Source organism: Scyliorhinus torazame, chromosome 1 (genome assembly GCF_047496885.1).
Source record: "Scyliorhinus torazame isolate Kashiwa2021f chromosome 1, sScyTor2.1, whole genome shotgun sequence".
Classification (NCBI taxonomy): domain Eukaryota; kingdom Metazoa; phylum Chordata; class Chondrichthyes; order Carcharhiniformes; family Scyliorhinidae; genus Scyliorhinus; species Scyliorhinus torazame.
This window is the reverse complement of record NC_092707.1, coordinates 362,420,628-362,437,164: the sequence shown is the minus strand read 5'-3', so window position 1 is coordinate 362,437,164 and position 16,537 is coordinate 362,420,628. Positions and strand designations below refer to the sequence as shown.

The 16,537-nt window shown below is 51.8% G+C and overlaps 1 protein-coding gene across 4 annotated transcripts in view; it reads right to left on the bottom strand.

Annotated features, from left to right (window-relative positions):
- LOC140426372 (tetratricopeptide repeat protein 7A-like) overlaps positions 1 to 16,537 on the bottom strand; it is a 515,720-nt gene that overhangs the window by 272,012 nt on the left and 227,171 nt on the right. For all 4 annotated transcript variants that reach the window (XM_072511044.1, XM_072511055.1, XM_072511074.1 and 1 more), the window contains one exon: positions 13,941 to 13,998. In XM_072511044.1, coding sequence (XP_072367145.1) covers positions 13,941 to 13,998 — 58 coding nt within the window. The remainder of the gene's footprint in view (positions 1 to 13,940; positions 13,999 to 16,537) is intronic.

Below are 16,537 nucleotides of genomic sequence, written 5' to 3'. Positions count from 1 at the left end.
CCACACAGACACGGGGAGAATGTGCCAACGCCACACGGACAGTGATCCAAGGCCGGGGTCGAACCTGGGACCTCGGCGCCGTGAGGCGGCAGTGCTAACCACTGCATCACCGTGCAGCACTTCGAGCAGGTTTGTTCTCCAGGTAGACAAGCTGTAGGATGTACATCAGTGGCCTGTGCTCGTAGTCTATATTATTTTAGCCAGTAAAGCTCCAGTTTTGTTCCTGTGCAAGGTTTCTAAGATTTCTAAGCCTCAACTTTTGCCAATCTGTGTTAATGTACTCCAGTATGAGGAAAGTGTTGCATGGCCTACAGTGACTTAAGTCTCTTATTCATGGTAATGAACTTCCTCATGTATTCAATTCTCAGCTGACCAAGAGTAAAGAAAATCTGTGTTACGTGTGCAAATTAGAATCCTATCTTGTAGATCTTGAATTATCACTTTGTGCCCTCTTTGTAAGCGCTGACACAATTACAAAAGGCATTAAGCAAGAACTTCCTGAATTGAGCAGAGCCAACTGCCCAACACTGTAAAATGATTGCTGGCAAAGAAAGAGCTTCACATTATTTCAGTCCACCCTAAAAAGTCAATTGTGACAAGATTTCACTATCAAAAATCATGTGAACCATGAATCATTTCCAGGAAAATTGCAAGTTTGGAAAAAAAACACAATCTTTTTAAGTGTGTGGTAACCTGACAGGGCCTAGTTTTGAGCCTGATTTAATCAGATATTTTAAATAAAAAAATTGGGCACTTTAAATCAAACTGCAGTCAAATCTCAGGCAGGCTGTGGGGAATTCAGACTTGACCAAAGTCAAATAGGCAACCCACAGACCAACTGCCAAAAACATGTCTGGAAAATACCCATCAATCACCCATCAGGAGATCATCTCACCCTATTATGCACCAGCCTATTGTCAATAGCCCAGGTCGAGCCAGACTCTCAGGCACCCAGAGTTTCTGCTGTTGCAGACCACACCACCAGAGATGGGATATCTGGGGTGGGCTCAGGTGTCCTGTCAAACGGCCATCAACTGGACCATTGTGTATTGAAACCCCCTCCCGAGGCATCATTGGCAGAAATCCAGAGGAAATGGCAAAAGGGCACGAAAGGAGGGGAGATAAAAACAGGCACATCAGCAGCGAAGACACCAGACAGAGGCAATCGAGACATCTGAGAAGAAAGGAAAGAAGGAAGGAGCTGCCAGCGAGATTCACCTTCAGAATCAAGAATGGGACCCACAGTTCAATCAAGCCATCATTGTGGGTAGCATAACCAAATCTTGGATGTTTCTAATATTACATATTTTGGGTGAATTTATGGATTAATTGTGTATTTAATAAAAATTGTTAAATTTATACTTGTGTTTGTCCTTTGTTCTCCTCGCTATTAAAAGACCCCTAGGGGTGCAATTCTCCAGAACAATTTCTCAGTGTGGTAGCGAGCGGGAATTGCCACAAGCTTCCCGGCACTTGGCAATTCAACGTTAATTGGTCCACTTAACTTCTAGCCGCAAATGACAGCTCGCCAGCTGATTCACCGGGACCGTGCTCACCAGCCCCCTGCTAACAAGGAGGCGCAGCATTTAGCTGCACTTGCCCAGCCAACCCCAGCCAGCTCAGAATAAAGGCGCCCAGGAGACCGGCCCCAAGATTTGGAGACGCAGATCTAGTGAGGCTGCTAGACGCTGTGGAGGCCAGGAGGGAAGTCCTGTTCCCCCGAGGGTGAGCCACAAGGCTGTCAGTGCTGCCTGAGATGAGGTGGCGGCAGCTGTCAGTTCGGGTAGTGTGATCAGAAGGACTGGCCTCCAGTGCCGGAAAAAAGTCAACGACCTACACTGGGCAGCACAAGTGAGTAGACACTAACGTCCCCCACCCCACCTCCAAGAGAGCATCACCCTCCTCCAAACCCCTAAGCAGCCCCCAACCCAACCCCCCCCCCACCCCCCGCCCCCCACCACCCCAACCGTTCTTTCACACACTCGCCCACAACTGTGAACCACGCGTGTGGCTAAAGATGCCCTCTCTGTGTCTCTGCAGGAAAAGGTCTGTCACAAACGGCGGGAGAGGGCGCAGAGTGACAGTGGGGTGCCGGACATAAGAATCCTCATCTCCTTCGAGGAACGGGCCCTGGAGGTGACTGGGTTGGCCGAGGACAGAGCGGTCACCAACACGGAGGCTGGTAGATGCCGCAGAGGAGAGGAACCACCGGGCTCCATCCGGAAGACCTGTCAAACTTAAGCTGTTATTGCCTTACTGACTGACCCATCCCTCCCACTGACCACATGTCCATTCTCCCATTCATTCTCCAGTCGACGGCGCCGGCCCATCCCGAGCGGCACCTGCTCCTGACTCCGAGGGGAACACTTTGGAGGAGAGCTCCGAGGCTGCCATCGTAGAACATAGAACATAACAGCGCAGTACAGGCCCTTCAGCCCTCGATGTTGCGCCGACCTGTGAAACCACTCTAAAGCCCATCTACACTACTCCCTTATCGTCCATATGTCTATCCAATGACCATTTGAATGCCCTTAGTGTTGGCGAGTCCACTACTGTTGCAGGCAGGGCATTCCACGCCCTTACTACTCTCTGAGTAAAGAACCTACCTCTGACATCTGTCTTATATCTATCTCCCTCAATTTAAAGCTATGTCCCCTCGTTCTAGACATCACCATCCGAGGAAGAGGGCTCTCACTGTCCACCCTATCCAATCCTCTGATCATCTTGTATGCCTCAATTAAGTCACCTCTTAACCTTCTTCTCTGTAACAAAACAGCCTTAAGTCCCTCAGCCTTTCCTCATAAGATCTTCCCTCCATACGAGGCAACATTCTGGTAAATCTCCTCTGCACCCTTTCCAATGCTTCCACATCCTTCCTATAATGCGGCGACCGTAGTCGCGTCACAGCTGTCATCCCCACCCTCCACCAGCGCAGACACACACCTCGGTGGGAAATGGTAGTGGTCAGGCTTCTGGGACACAATTTGGTGAGCACCACACTGCTGCTGATGCACATCAGGTGGCGGAAGGAACCCCCAGGTGAGACAGTGTTCGGAGGGCTGCTGGATCCCAGGACCCAGCTGGGTTCCAGCCTGATGCTGAGCCTCTGGAACAAGCTTACCCGGAGCTGATGGAGTCGATGGGGAGAGGCCAGGACATTCAGTTGGAGATGTCAGCTTCACTCCAGCAGACCCATGCCAATTGGCGGAATCCTAGAGGCTACGGGTGCAGAAGATGGCGCCGGCAATGTGTGGCAACGAAGCCAACACTGTTAGGGTGGAAGTGGAGAGTCTGGTGCACGACGTCGCACAATTAGTGAAGGTGTCCAAGGCGTTGCTCAGTCGGTGATGGCCATGGCCGAGGGTCTCGACGGAATGTCTGCCTCGCTGGGGGACGTTACCCAGTACCAGGCTGACCTTGATGAGGTTCTGCGGGGCCTGTCCCGCTCTCAGATGGGCATGGCTGAGGTACTGCGGAGCTTGTCCCAGTCGCACGTGGGCATTGCAGAGCATGTCCCAATCACTCAATGAGGAGCATCTCCAAGGGCGTCGACACAATGGTACAGACCATGGGGAACCGCCAGGGCTGGCAGAGCCAGATGATGCAGGGACAGCCGGGGCTCGAACCAGCTGCCCTCAGCGGATATCTCTTATCCCCCAAGAGTCAGCCGCCCATCCTGGGGTGCTCCTCAACGAGGGCAGGGATGACCGACTGCCCCAAGATGTAACTGTCATGCACACTCCCCCGGGAAGTGGGCACACACGTGCATTATCTTCATCTGGTGGTCGCACACGAGCTGTTATGTTCAGGGAGTGGAACCTATTCTGTTAACATAGGGCACCCCCAGCTGGCCCGGTGAGCACAGGGCAACGTGTGTGGCATCTATTACCCCTTGGACCAGGGGTATTCCGGCGATGGTGGAGAAAATGCTGGGCTTGGTCCATGTGGAAGATTATGTAGTTCTCCGCCCGGGCAACCAGGGCATCCATGGCCTGTCGGATGCAACTGTGGGCTGTGGCCTGTGAGATACCACACAGGTCCCCGCTCGAGCCCTGGAATGATCCGGAGGGGTAAAGGTTCAGAGCTGTGGTTACCTTGACGCCCACCAGGAGCGGGTGTCCTCCCCTCCACGTGGTGCCAAATCCGCGAGGACATGGCACAGGCGTCACAGCGTCTCCTTGTTGAGGCGGAGCGTCCTGCGGCACACGCTGTCCGTCAATTGCCCAACGGAGCCTGTACACCCTGGGCCGCCGCGGGACTCCTCCTTCGGGGCTCTCTCTGGCCTGATGGGTAGCCGGGTCCTCAGGGTGCGGACCTGGGTACAGTGCATGGTCCGCACCTCGAGCATCTGCAGATGATGCTGCTGCCGTCGACTCCGACGTCTGGCCGCGTTGCGCAGCACCAGCACCACTAAGGCAACTTCTACGTCCAATATCCCTGCCATTGCCTTCAATATCTGTAAGGGCCTGGGAGAGGGTGTTGGACTGACAAACAGCGGTGGCTCTCACCCCGGGACCCGACATTCCCCCACTGAACCGCCCCCCACCCGGAATACTCTGCCCATGCACACCCGGCCGCAGCGGGCCCTCTCACTGGACCCCAGACCTTGTACCCCGGGCACCTGCTCACAACGACAACTGGAACGGGCGCTGGTCCCTCCCGGTAGCACTCACCCACCCTCCGGTTGTGGACATGTCTCCTGGAGCTGTGTCCCATTCCCTGGACATTCGGATGTTGCATGTGTGGTGTTGCCTCCCGCAGTGTTCAGGTCCACTGTCCAGGCATCACGATCTGATTGGGATGCTGGGCAATGACTCCATGCTACATGGCCCTCCCACACACGGGAATCCATTTGGGATGTATGCAGTGCTCACTTAACCATGACTGCCAGTTCCCTATCATAAATAGCCTTTAACCACACAGCCAGACACCTCAGCAGTCGGTGGGGGTTATGGGTGGTTGGTGGGGAAGCAAGGGAGAGACAAGGGATGTCCCCAGAACACGTATACAAGATCCAGCGGTTGGCATGATGGTGTCACGAACGGTTGCCCCCCCAGCACCTCCCCCACCCTCCCATGGCAGCCCACCCCTGCAGACGGGCACCCACCACCCCACCGAACACAAGGGCAGCAAGCCCAGTGTCCCTGGGCTCTTTGCCTGTGAGCAAAGATGGCTACTCACCTCCTCACAGCAGCCCTTCCGCCAGGCTCACGTTTTTAAAAGGAGTGCTAATCAGCACCAGTGTGGGCACTTGCTGGGGAGGCGGCTGAATGACGGGAGGCCACTGGATATGGGGTGGCTCTCGTTACTTGTATGGTAATAGGGCTTAAATGGTGATAATCACCACGTTACGGCGAGATCCTGATTCCGCATAAGGGAGCGGGCCGGTTGTATCGCAAATTGTTTGGCGCCTGGCGCTGTTCTCGTTTTTCGCCTCTCCAGCTACTCACCGGCCTCGTTTCGCTTGAGCGGGAGCATAACAAGGCAGGAAGACCACGCACTAGGCAAAACCTTTGAGTAAGTAAACCGGTTGAAAGTATCTGAATTGGACAGAGACAATAAGTGGTCCCTATAATTACAGGTTTATAAATCATGTTAAATGGTTTACAATAGAAAATAAAGATAAAGTAAAATTCCTTAAGTGTGAAAGTAAATGCTTAAAAGCCAAATGAATACAGAAGTGAAAAATAATTAGTATTTCAAATTATTGCCAACTTCTGAAGAATGTGCGATGAACTAGAACGGAAACCCTGTATTAATCAGGTGTCAAATATCTACAATGTTTTAAACAAGGTTCATCCTGCACCTCATGTAAATGCTTTTATTTTGTACAAACTAAATAATTTGGGTTACATGTACATGGGACTAATCCTCCACCTCAATATCTCCCAGAGGTTCTCTAACTACATTGAAACATTATCCCCTGCAAATTATTGACTTTGCCCATCACCAACTCTGCTTAAAGGTTGCATTTCCTACAATGCAACAATAACTACATTTAAAAGTTTTTAGTTGGCTGTAAGGTGCCTGGAGAGATGCAATATAATGCAACTCATTCATTTTTTTAAATTAAATTTGGTCTAGATTCCCATGTGAAATGCTTCAAGACATCAGTTAGCAGTTTACTAGTAACAAAGGGCCTCATTTTAACTCTCTAACCTGGATTTTCTCTCTGAGGCAAATGCAGAGTCAGGAAATATCCCAGCTCACTGCACCCACCTCAGGAAAAAGTGCCATAAATGACAGGAGCTTTGTTCAGCGGGGTAGGTGTGAGTTCAAATTGGGCCCAACACTCCAGAACACAGATTGGAGGTGCCAACAGGGCTGCCCAAAAAATCTGCATTACTGTTTCAATAGCTGTTTGTTGATATAATTCCTAAGTGCTATCATTATTGCGTTATTATTGCTTGACTGCTTCCACGGTGAAAAGACCTTCCTCAGAGCTCTAGTATTTCAACCCAGTTGTTCCGTTAATAATTAGGCCCTCTAGGTCTCACCCACTCATTAGGCCCCAACCCATACATGCAACTCATGCCAATTCATGTCTCACACCCAGCCCAAGGTCCCTTATAGCCCAAATTCCAACATTCCCACAAGTATTTAATCCCATATAAATATAAGTGATAAATATCACTTATATTAATAACCTAACATCAAAGACAGCAAATACTTCAATAACCACTTGAAGCAGTCAATCAAACTGTGAACTGATAGCCGTCTTCCCCCGCCCACCCTTCATTGTGATAATGATAGGTCATAAAAACAGTAATAATACAATGATGATGGCACTTAGGGTTATGTCAACAAACAGCAAGTAAATGGCAAGTACAGGTTTTTTCAACTCAGTCACAGGTAGGCTTTAAAAAAATTATGTTTTTTAAAAAGGGTGGGGAACTTAAATAACTTGAAAGCTTGACAATTCCACAGACATTACCTCCCCTTTACAAGTATTAGGTATGTTCTAAAATTTCATATCTCTTGCACTGTGGGATAATGTCCTCGCTCCAGCAAAAATGGGGCCAGTTTGAACTCAGCACTAAATTCAAATGGCCATGCTGTGTTTGGACTTCCCCCATGTGTGAATCCTCATCCTCTGGAACAGACATTTTCAAACACAGGGTCGTGACCCACCCGGCGGTCACAGGCGGGTGTAGGGAGCATCGTGGGCCATGCGTCCCGGCGTTCCCGGGGTCAATCACGGTAGCCTGGTGGTTAGCACAATTGCTTCATAGCTCCAGGGTCCCAGGTTTGATTCCGGCTTGGGTCACTGTCTGTACGGAGTCTGCACATTCTCTCCGTGTGTGCGTGGGTTTCCTCCGGGTGCTCCGGTTTCCTCCCACAGTCCAAAGATGTGCAGGTTAGGTGGATTGGCCATGCTAAATTACCCTTAGTGTCCAAAATTGCCCTTAGTGTTGGGTGGGGTTACTGGGTTATGGGGTTATGGGGATAGGGTGGATAGGGTGGAGGTGTGGGCTTGGGTAGGGTGATCTTTCAAAGAGCCGGTGCAGACTCGATGGTCCAAATGGTCTCCTTCTGCACTGTATATTCTATGATGCAATCGTCACGGTGTTCCCGATTGCAGGACATAGCGCCCAGCAGCGCGACCAGCTTTTAAAAGTTCCAGCCATGACCGGCTTTCAGAATGCTGGCTGTTCCGTGCATGCGTACTCCCTCAGTAGTGCACAGGCCCAGAGCCCAGCGTGGCAGAACACCTCCATCTGATGCAAGGCGCTGACCCAGGAGGAGCAGATTTTTTTTTTTTTTTTTTAAATCGCTGGAGTCTTCCTGCCTGGCGCGGCGGCAGAGAACAGGACACGCTGACGTCTCATGTTCTGGAAGCGAGAGCAATTCCACATTTTGCAGCTGCTAGCATTGCTGGTATGAACTCCAGGGCCTCTGGTGAACAACCCATGAAGAAGAAACTGAAAACAGCAACAAAGCAGCATAAAGATGATTACTTGAGGTGTGGGTTTATTAACCGTGCCACTGAAAATCAGGATTCAAAGTCCATGTGTATTATATGCAGGGAGGCACTGACAAATGAAAGTTTAAAATCCTCAAAACTTATCTGAGGAAGGATGTTCTAGCTATAGAGGGAGTACAGCGAATGTTTACCAGACTGTTTCCTGGGATGGCGGGACTAATGTACGAGGAGAGATTGAGTCGGTTAGGATTGTATTCGCTGCCGTTCAGAAGAATTAGGGGGGTGGACGTGGATCTCATAGAAACCTATAAAATTCTAACAGGGCTAGACAGGGTAGATGCATGGAAGAGGGTCCCGATGGTGGGGTGTCCTGAACCAGGGGTCACAGTCTGAGAATACGGAGTAGACCATTTAGGACAGAGATAAGGAGAACATTCTTCACCCAGAGAGTGGTGAGCCTGTGGAATTCATTACCACAGGAAGTAGTCCAAAACATTGTATGGTTTCAAGAAGCAGTTAGATATAGCACTTAGGGAGAAGGGGAGCAACGGACATGGGGGAAAGCAGGATTAGGCTATTGAATTGGATGATCAGCCATGATCATAATGAATGGCGGAGCAGGTTTAAATGATTGAATGACCCCTCCTGCTCCTATTTTTTCTATGTTTCTAAGACTAAGTTTTTCAATGGATGCAGTGAGATCTTAAATCATCAGCTGAAGTGCGGTATGGTAGCACAGTGGTTAGCATTGTTGCTTCACAGCACCAGGGTACCAGGTTTGATTCCCAGCTTGGGCGACCATCCTCACGTTCTCCCCGTGTCTGAGTGGGTTTTCTCCGGGTGCTCCAGTTTCCTCCCACAAGTCCCCAAAGACGTGCTGTTAGGTGAATTCTCCCGCTGTGTACCCGAACAGGCTCCAGAATGTGGCGACTAGGGGCTTTTCACAGTAACTCCATTGCAGTGTTAATGCAAGCCTACCTAGAACATACAGTGCAGAAGGAGGCTATTTGGCCCATCGAGTCTGCACCGACCCACTTAAGCCCTCACTTCCACCCAATTCCCATAACCCAATAACCTTGTGCTAACCCCTCCTACTTGTGACAATGAAGATTATCAGAAATGAAACACTGAATAACAAAGCAAGGGAGATCGTGAGAACTGTCACATTAAAGGTAAGTGAAAATAGTGGGTCACGAAGTTCAGATGACATGGGTCGCAAAGGTCGGTTGGCGTGGGTTGCAAAGGTCAGCTGGTGTGGGTCCTGAAGGATGCCCGGTTGGTAAAAATAGATCCCAGGCAAAAGATTTTGGAAAAATACGACTTCCGGTGGCGGCCATGGAGGAGTAGGTCGCATATTTGATAGATCCGGCCTTTAACAGACTTTTGGACCTTTTTCCCCCGTTTCTTTTCAGATTTTATGGGATAAATCGGTGAAGAGTGAGGCAGTAAGGAGAAATCCCCCTCCGGTGTATGGAGAATTGGACCAGAAGTGGCCGTGTGAGACAACAAAGTCCTATAAGGACGACGCAAGTAGAGCTGGTAACACGGGACAGCATGGCTGGGCAGCAGGGCCGTGGGGAGACGACACAGTGGTCGACGGAGCAGCTGGTTAAGTTTTTCGAGGATTGCTTCGCCAAGCTGAAGAAGGACACGCTGGACCCGATTAAGGCTTCGATTGATCAAGTGGTTCAGAATCAGGAAACCCACGGGAGAGCAATCCAGGAGGTGGAACAAAGGTTGTCCGAGCACGAGGAGTATATAACCGTGCTGGAAAGCAACGTGGGGATGATGAAGGACCGCCAGAAAAGAATGCAGGAGAAGCCGGAGAATAGATCCAGGAGGCAGGATCTCAGAATTGTCCGGCTCCCTGAAGGCAGTGAGGGATCAGATGTGAGGGCCTATGTGACGGACATGTTGGAGAAGTTGATGGGGGCTGGGGCGTTCCCTCGGTCCCTGGAATTGGACAGAGCACACAGAGCCCTCGCGAGGAAGCCCCGAAGCGAACGAGCCGCCGACGGCCATGGTGGTATGTTTTCACCATTTCATGGACAAGGAACACGTTTTGAGGTGGGCCAAGAAAGAACGGAGCAGCAAGTGGGAGAACTGTGAGTTGCGCATCTATCAGGACCTGGGAGTGGATTTGGCCAAGAGGCGAGCTGAAGGCGGATGTGGCAATGCTACAAGAGACACACCTAAAGGTTACAGACCAAACGAGATTGAGGAAGAGGTGGGTTGCCAAGTATTCCACTCAGGACTGGACTCAAAGACCAGGAGGGTAGCGATCGTGATCAGCAAACGAGTGCTATTCGAAGCAGGGAGAATCGTGTCAGACAAGGGGGGTAGGTACATAATGGTGAGTGGGAAGCTGGAGGGGGTGCGAGTGGTACTTGTGAACATATATGCTCCGAATTAGGACGGCGCGGAATTTATGAGGTGGGTGTTAGGTAAGATCCCAGATTTAGAGTCACATAACCTGATCATGGGAGGGGACATCAATACAGTCACTGATCCGGAATTGGACCAGTCAAAATCCAGGAACAGGGAGGAGGCCTGCTGCGGCAAAGGAATTGACGGGTTTTATTGAACAGATGGGGGGAGTAGACCCATGGAGGTTTGCACTGCCGAGGGCGAAGGAGTTTTCCATTTTCTCACATGTCCACAAGGTATACTCTCGCATCGACTTTTTTGTTCTGACCAGGGCGCCAATACTGAAGGTGGTGGATACTGAGTACTCGGCAATTACAGTGTCGGACCATGCCCGCATTGGGTGGATCTCGGGTTAGTGTGGAGAGAGGGCAACGCCCGCTGTGGAGACTGGATGTGGGGTTGCTAGCGGATGAAGCGATCTGTGGGCGGGTTAACAAGTCCATCCAGAACTATCTGGAAACAAATGATACGGGGGAGGTCTCCGCAGCGACGGTCTGGGAAGCTTTGAAGTCAGTAGTCAGAGGGGAATTAATCTCAATACGGGCCCACAGAGAAAAGGCAGAACGGGCTGAGAGGGACATGTTAGTCGAGGAGATACTCGGAGGCCCCGGATGCGGGGCTACTGAGGGAGTGGTGGAGGTCACAGGTGGAGTTTGGGCAGTTGAGCACAGGGAAAGCAGTGGAACAGTTGAGGAAGGCAAGGGGGGCGATCTATGAGTACGGGGAAAAGGCAAGCAGAATGTTGGCGCACCAGCTCAGGAAAAGAGAGGCAGCCAAGGAGATAGGTAGAGTAAAGAATAGAGACGGTAATACTGTCCTGGACCCAGCGGGGGTGAACGAGGTGTTTAAGGACTTTTATAGTAAATTATATGAGTCGGAGCCCCCAGCTGGGGTGGAGGGGATGAGGCAGTTTCTGGATCAGTTGAGGTTCCCGAGGATGAAGGAGGACCTGGTGGAGGGGCTGGGAGCCCCAATTGAGATTAAGGAAATAATCAAGGGGCTGGTGGGCATGCAATCGGGCAAGGCCCCAGGGCCTGACGGCTACCCGGTGGAATTCTATAAGAAGTTTTCAGAGATATTCAGCCCACTGCTGGTGAGGACATTTAACGAAGCAAGAGAGAAGGGAGTCCTCCCCCAACAATATCGCAGGCCTCGATTTCATTGATCCTGAAACGGGAGAAGGATCCGGAGCAATGCGGGTCATACAGGCCGATTTCTCCACTGAATGTGGATGCCAAACCTCTGGCTCAGATACTGGTCACAAGGACAGTGGACTGTGTCCCGGGGGGTGATAGGGGAAGACCAGACGGGATTTATTAAGGGCAGGCAACTCAAGACCAATGTTCGAAGGCTTCTAAATGTTATGAGGCCCTCAGAAGGAGAGGAGGTGGAGGTGGTGGTAGCGATGGATGCGGAGAAGGCATTTGATCGGGTGGAGTGGAATTACCTGTGGGAGGCGCTGGGAAGGTTTGGGTTTGGTGAAGGCTTTATTGACTGAGTGCGGTTCCTCTATCAGGCACCAGTAGCGAGTGTGCGTACGGACTGGCTGACGTCGGGGTATTTTAAACTACACCGAGGGACGAGGCAAGGGTGCCCCCTCTCCCCGTTACGGTTTGCTCTGGCCATAGAGCCATTGACCATGGCGTTAAGAGCCTCTAGGAACTGGAAAGGGCTGGTTTGGGGGGGGTGGGGAGCACCGGGTCTCGCTTTACGCAGATTACCTGCTCTTGTACATTTCAGAACCGTTGGAGGGGATGGGGGAAGTAATGCGAATCTTGGGGGAATTTGGCAATTTTTCGAGGTATAAATTGAACATGGGGAAAAGCAAGATGTTTGCAATCCAGGCAAGATTACAGGAGAAGAGACTGGGAGAGCTGCCGCTTAGAATGGTAGGGAAGAGCTTTCAATATCTGGGAATCCAGGTGGCCCAGGAATGGGAGGCACTGTACACGTTAAACCTATCCCAGCTGGTAGAACAAGTGGAAGGGGACTTTAAGAGATGGGACATGCTCCTGCTATCACTGGCGGGGAGGGTACAGACCGTGAAAATGACGGTCCTCCCCAGATTTCGGTTTGGCTTTAAGTGCCTCCCTATCTTCATCCCTGACGCCTTTTTCAAGCGGGTGAATAAGATTATTTCAGGCTTTGTGTGGGCAAGTAAAATCCCGCGAGTGAAGAAAGTGTTGCTGGAGTGATGTATGGGCTCCAGCGTGAGAAGGGCTTCAGAAATATTCAAGTGTGGAATTTCATAAGAAAGGTCTTCCCGAATTTTTCGGTGGCGCTGTGCTCCTGGGGAGGGGCTCAGCCAATCATGTCCAAGGCCAGGATTCTCCAATCCCACGGCCAATTTGTGACGCCGGCATGAAAGGCGGAGCGAGCCACTCCGGCGTCAACCGGCCTCAAGTGGCAGGTATCCACCCCCTCCGAGGGGGCTACTACGGCGCGCCGGCGTGGTGTCCGCAGCTCCGGCGCTCGAAAGCCGGCGTGCCATGGCTGGTCCGATTCCACGCATGCGCGCCACGGCCGGCACGAGTTTGCGCATGCGCGGGTGTTCCCGTCCCCGCGCCGGCCCCCGGGCAATATGGCGGAGACCTACAGGGGCCCGGCGCGGAGGAACGTAGGCCCTCCATGGAACTAGCCAGCCCGCCAATCGGTAGGCCCCAATCGCGGGCCAGGCCACCGTGGAGCTCCCCCTACCAGGACAGCCCGCAGAGAGAACTCCGAGGTCCCGCTGGGTGGGACCATACGTAACCCACGTCAGCGGGATTTGGCCGAATTCGGCGGGCACTCGGTCTGTCGAGAACCGGAGAATCGCCGGTGGGGGCGCTTTCAACGGTCCCCGACTGGCGTGGCGGCGATCCCGCGGGCCCCCGAGAATCGGCGCCGTTGATTTAACGCAGGCGGGTTCTGTTGGGGTGGAGGTCAACTCATCCCCACCCCGGAGCTGCAGACGGGAGCGGGGTCCTGTAATAATGAAACAGCTGAAAAATGCAGTCTTGTGCTATATTTGAACCGGTTCATGCAGCTGGACAGACTGCCTCTAGACTTAAAATTTTCAATGCCAGACACAAGTCGGTGGAGTCGCTGGCACGTCTGTTTCAGGAATTTGGCCAACAGTTGGAGACTAGTGAGCAGAAGTCTTCTTTGGCCCATTACAGAAAATAATACATCAAATCCACACCAACAGTGTTACTGTCATTCATTCTGATAGTATCAATGATTCTAATGTTCCAAGTTGATGCAACTTAGTTCTAATCTAGGATGGTGCAGTGGTTAGCACTGCTGCCTCGCGGCGCCGAGGACTCGAGTTCAATCCCGGCCCCAGGTCCCTCTCCGTGTGGAGTTTGCACATTCTCCCCATGTCTGCGTGGGTCTCATCCTCACAACCCAAAGATGTGCAGGGTAGGTGGATTGGCCACGCTAAATCGCCCCTTAATTGTGAAAAAAAAATTGAGCACTCTAAATTTAGAAAATATAAAGAAATTTTTAAAAACTTAGTTCTAATCAGTTAATTCATTCTGCCATCAATATGCTTTTCAAACTCTCAATTCTAGTTTATTCTAAAATCAAACCAAACATACAGTCTTACCTTTTGAGAGCTTTCAATGCTTTCTTGTGAAGTTTATCTCGGGTGCTCCTCAGCGTAACTGCACAGCAATGACACAGAAGTTAGAATGTCATCAACTTCAAAACGAAAATAATTCTGTGAACAATGGCAATGCCCTATTTAGCTAGAGACAATTTATCTTCTTTTATCACATTTTATTAAACTCAAAATCGATCGTAATGAACTGCTTCGAGAGGTGGGTCATGAGGCACATCAACTCCACACTCCGAGAGTGCCTAGATCCACTGCAATCCGTATACCGCCGCAACTGGTCCACAGCAGAAGTCATCTCCCTACACGCATCCCTGGAGCATCTCGACAACAAGGACTCCTAATTAACTTTGTTCTTATTGGGGGATGGTGGGTGGAATTTTCTTCTTTGTGTTTGTTGGGGATCGTTAGGTTTCGCATATGTATCTTTGAGCGGGGGAGAGGGAGATCAGTGGGGGGTAGGATGCTTGGTGCCATGGGCGGGGGCTACCAGGCTAGCTGAGCGGGCTAGCTCAGTGGGGGGCGAGCAGGTGATTAGTTTGTTATAGGGGGTTGGGATTGTTGTTTTGTTAGTGGGGGGGAGGGGGGTAATTGTTCTGCTGACAGGGGAGGGATTGGCGCTTGGAGACAAATTGGAGGTCGAGGATGGTGGGCGCCTGAGGGAGGGCCTGAGGATGCAAGGGACGTGGGCTGGAGCTGGCCTAAGAAGGGCGGTGGTTGATCGGCAGTGGTGGTTTGGGGAGGGGGTGGTGCCATCCGACCAGGCCGATCACATGGAACGTGAGAGGGCTGAATGGGCCGGTCAAGAGGGCTCGCGTGTTCGTGCATTTGAAGAGGTTGAAGGCGGACGTGGCAATGCTACAGGAGAGACACCTGAGGGTAGGGGTGAGTCAGGCAGGTATTTCATTCGGGGCGAGACTCTTAAACTAGGGGGGTTGCAATCTTGATCAATAAGCGGGTGTCATTTGAGGTAGGGAATTTAGTGGCGGACTCAGGGGGGAGGTATGTCATGGCGAGTGGGAAGCTGGAGGGGAGGCCGGTGGTATTAGTGAATATTGCGTACCAAATTGGGACGACACGGAGTTTGGGTGTTGGGGAAGATTCCAGACCTGGACTCACATAGGTCGATCACGTGGTGGTGGGGGGGGGGGGGGGGGGGGGGGGGGGGACTTTAATACGGTCATTGATCCGAGGTTGGATCGGTCGAGTTCAAGGACAGGGGGGGTGCCAGCCGTGGCGAAGGAGCTAAAGGGGTTCATGGAACAGATGGGGTGAGTACATCTGTGGAGGTTCAGGAGGCCAGGAGCGAAGGAGTTTTCTTTTTTCTCCCATGCTCACAGTGTACTACCGGATCGATTTTTTCATCTTGAACAGGGTTCTGCTGGCGGGGTTGATATTCGGCGATTGCTGTGTCGGACCATGCCTCACACTGGGTGGATTTACGGGTGAGCAAGGAGGGTCAGCACCCGCAATGGAGATTGGATGTAGGACTGTTAGCGGATGAGGGGGTGTGCGGGCGGGTGAGGGAGGCCATCCAGAATGATTTCGAGATAAATGATACGGGGGAAGTTCCGGCAGGAACGGTATGGGAAGCACTGAAGGCAGTAGTCAGGGGGAGCTAATTTCGATACGGGCTCATAGGGAGAAGGTGGAGCGGGCAGAGATGGATAGGCTGGTTAGGGAGATTCTCCAGGTGGATGCCCCGGAGGCAGGGCTGTTGAAGGAGCGGCAGAAGCTGCAGATTGGGTTTGGTCTGATATCCATAGGGAAGGCGATGGGGCAATTGCGAAAGGCTAGGGGGGGCGGTATATGAGTATGGTGAGAAGGCCAGTAGGATGCTAGCACACCAGCTCAGGAAAAGGGAGGCAGCCAGGGAGATAGGAAGAGTGAAGGACAGAGGGGGAAAACACGGTCTTGCACCCAGTGGGGGTGAATGTTCAAGGAGTTTTATAGGCGGCTGTATGAGTTGGAGCTCCCAGCTGCGGTGGAAGGGATGAGGCAGTTTTTGGAAGGGTTGAAGTTTCCGAAGGTGGATGAAGGGTTGGTGGAAGCATTGAGAGCCCCGATCGGGAGTGTAGAAGTAGTAGAGGGATTGGAGGTCATGTAGTCGGGCAAGGCCCCGGGACCGGAGGGCTACCCAGTGGAATTCTACAAGACGTTTTCTGGGATGCTGGGTCCGTTGCTGGTGAGGGTATTTAATGAGGGAAGGGAGCGGTGTGTTCTACCCCCAACAATGTCACAGGCTTCGAACTCATTGATCCAGAAGCGGGAGAAGGACCCAGAGCAATGTGGGCCATACAGACCAATCTCCCTACTGAATGTCGATGCCAAATTGCTGGCCGAAATTCTGGCTTCGAGGATAGAGGATTGTGGTGGTAATAGGGGAACACCAGACGGGGTTTGCTAAAGGCAGGCAGCTAACAGGCAATGTTAGAAGGCTCCTGAATGTGATCATGATGCCCTCCGAGGGGTGCGGGGGTGGGGGGGGTGGGGGGGTGGAGGCGGAGGTGGTGGTCACTATGGACACGGAGAAGGCCTTTGACCGGGTGGAATGGAATTATTTGTTGGAGGTCCTGGGACGGTTTGGG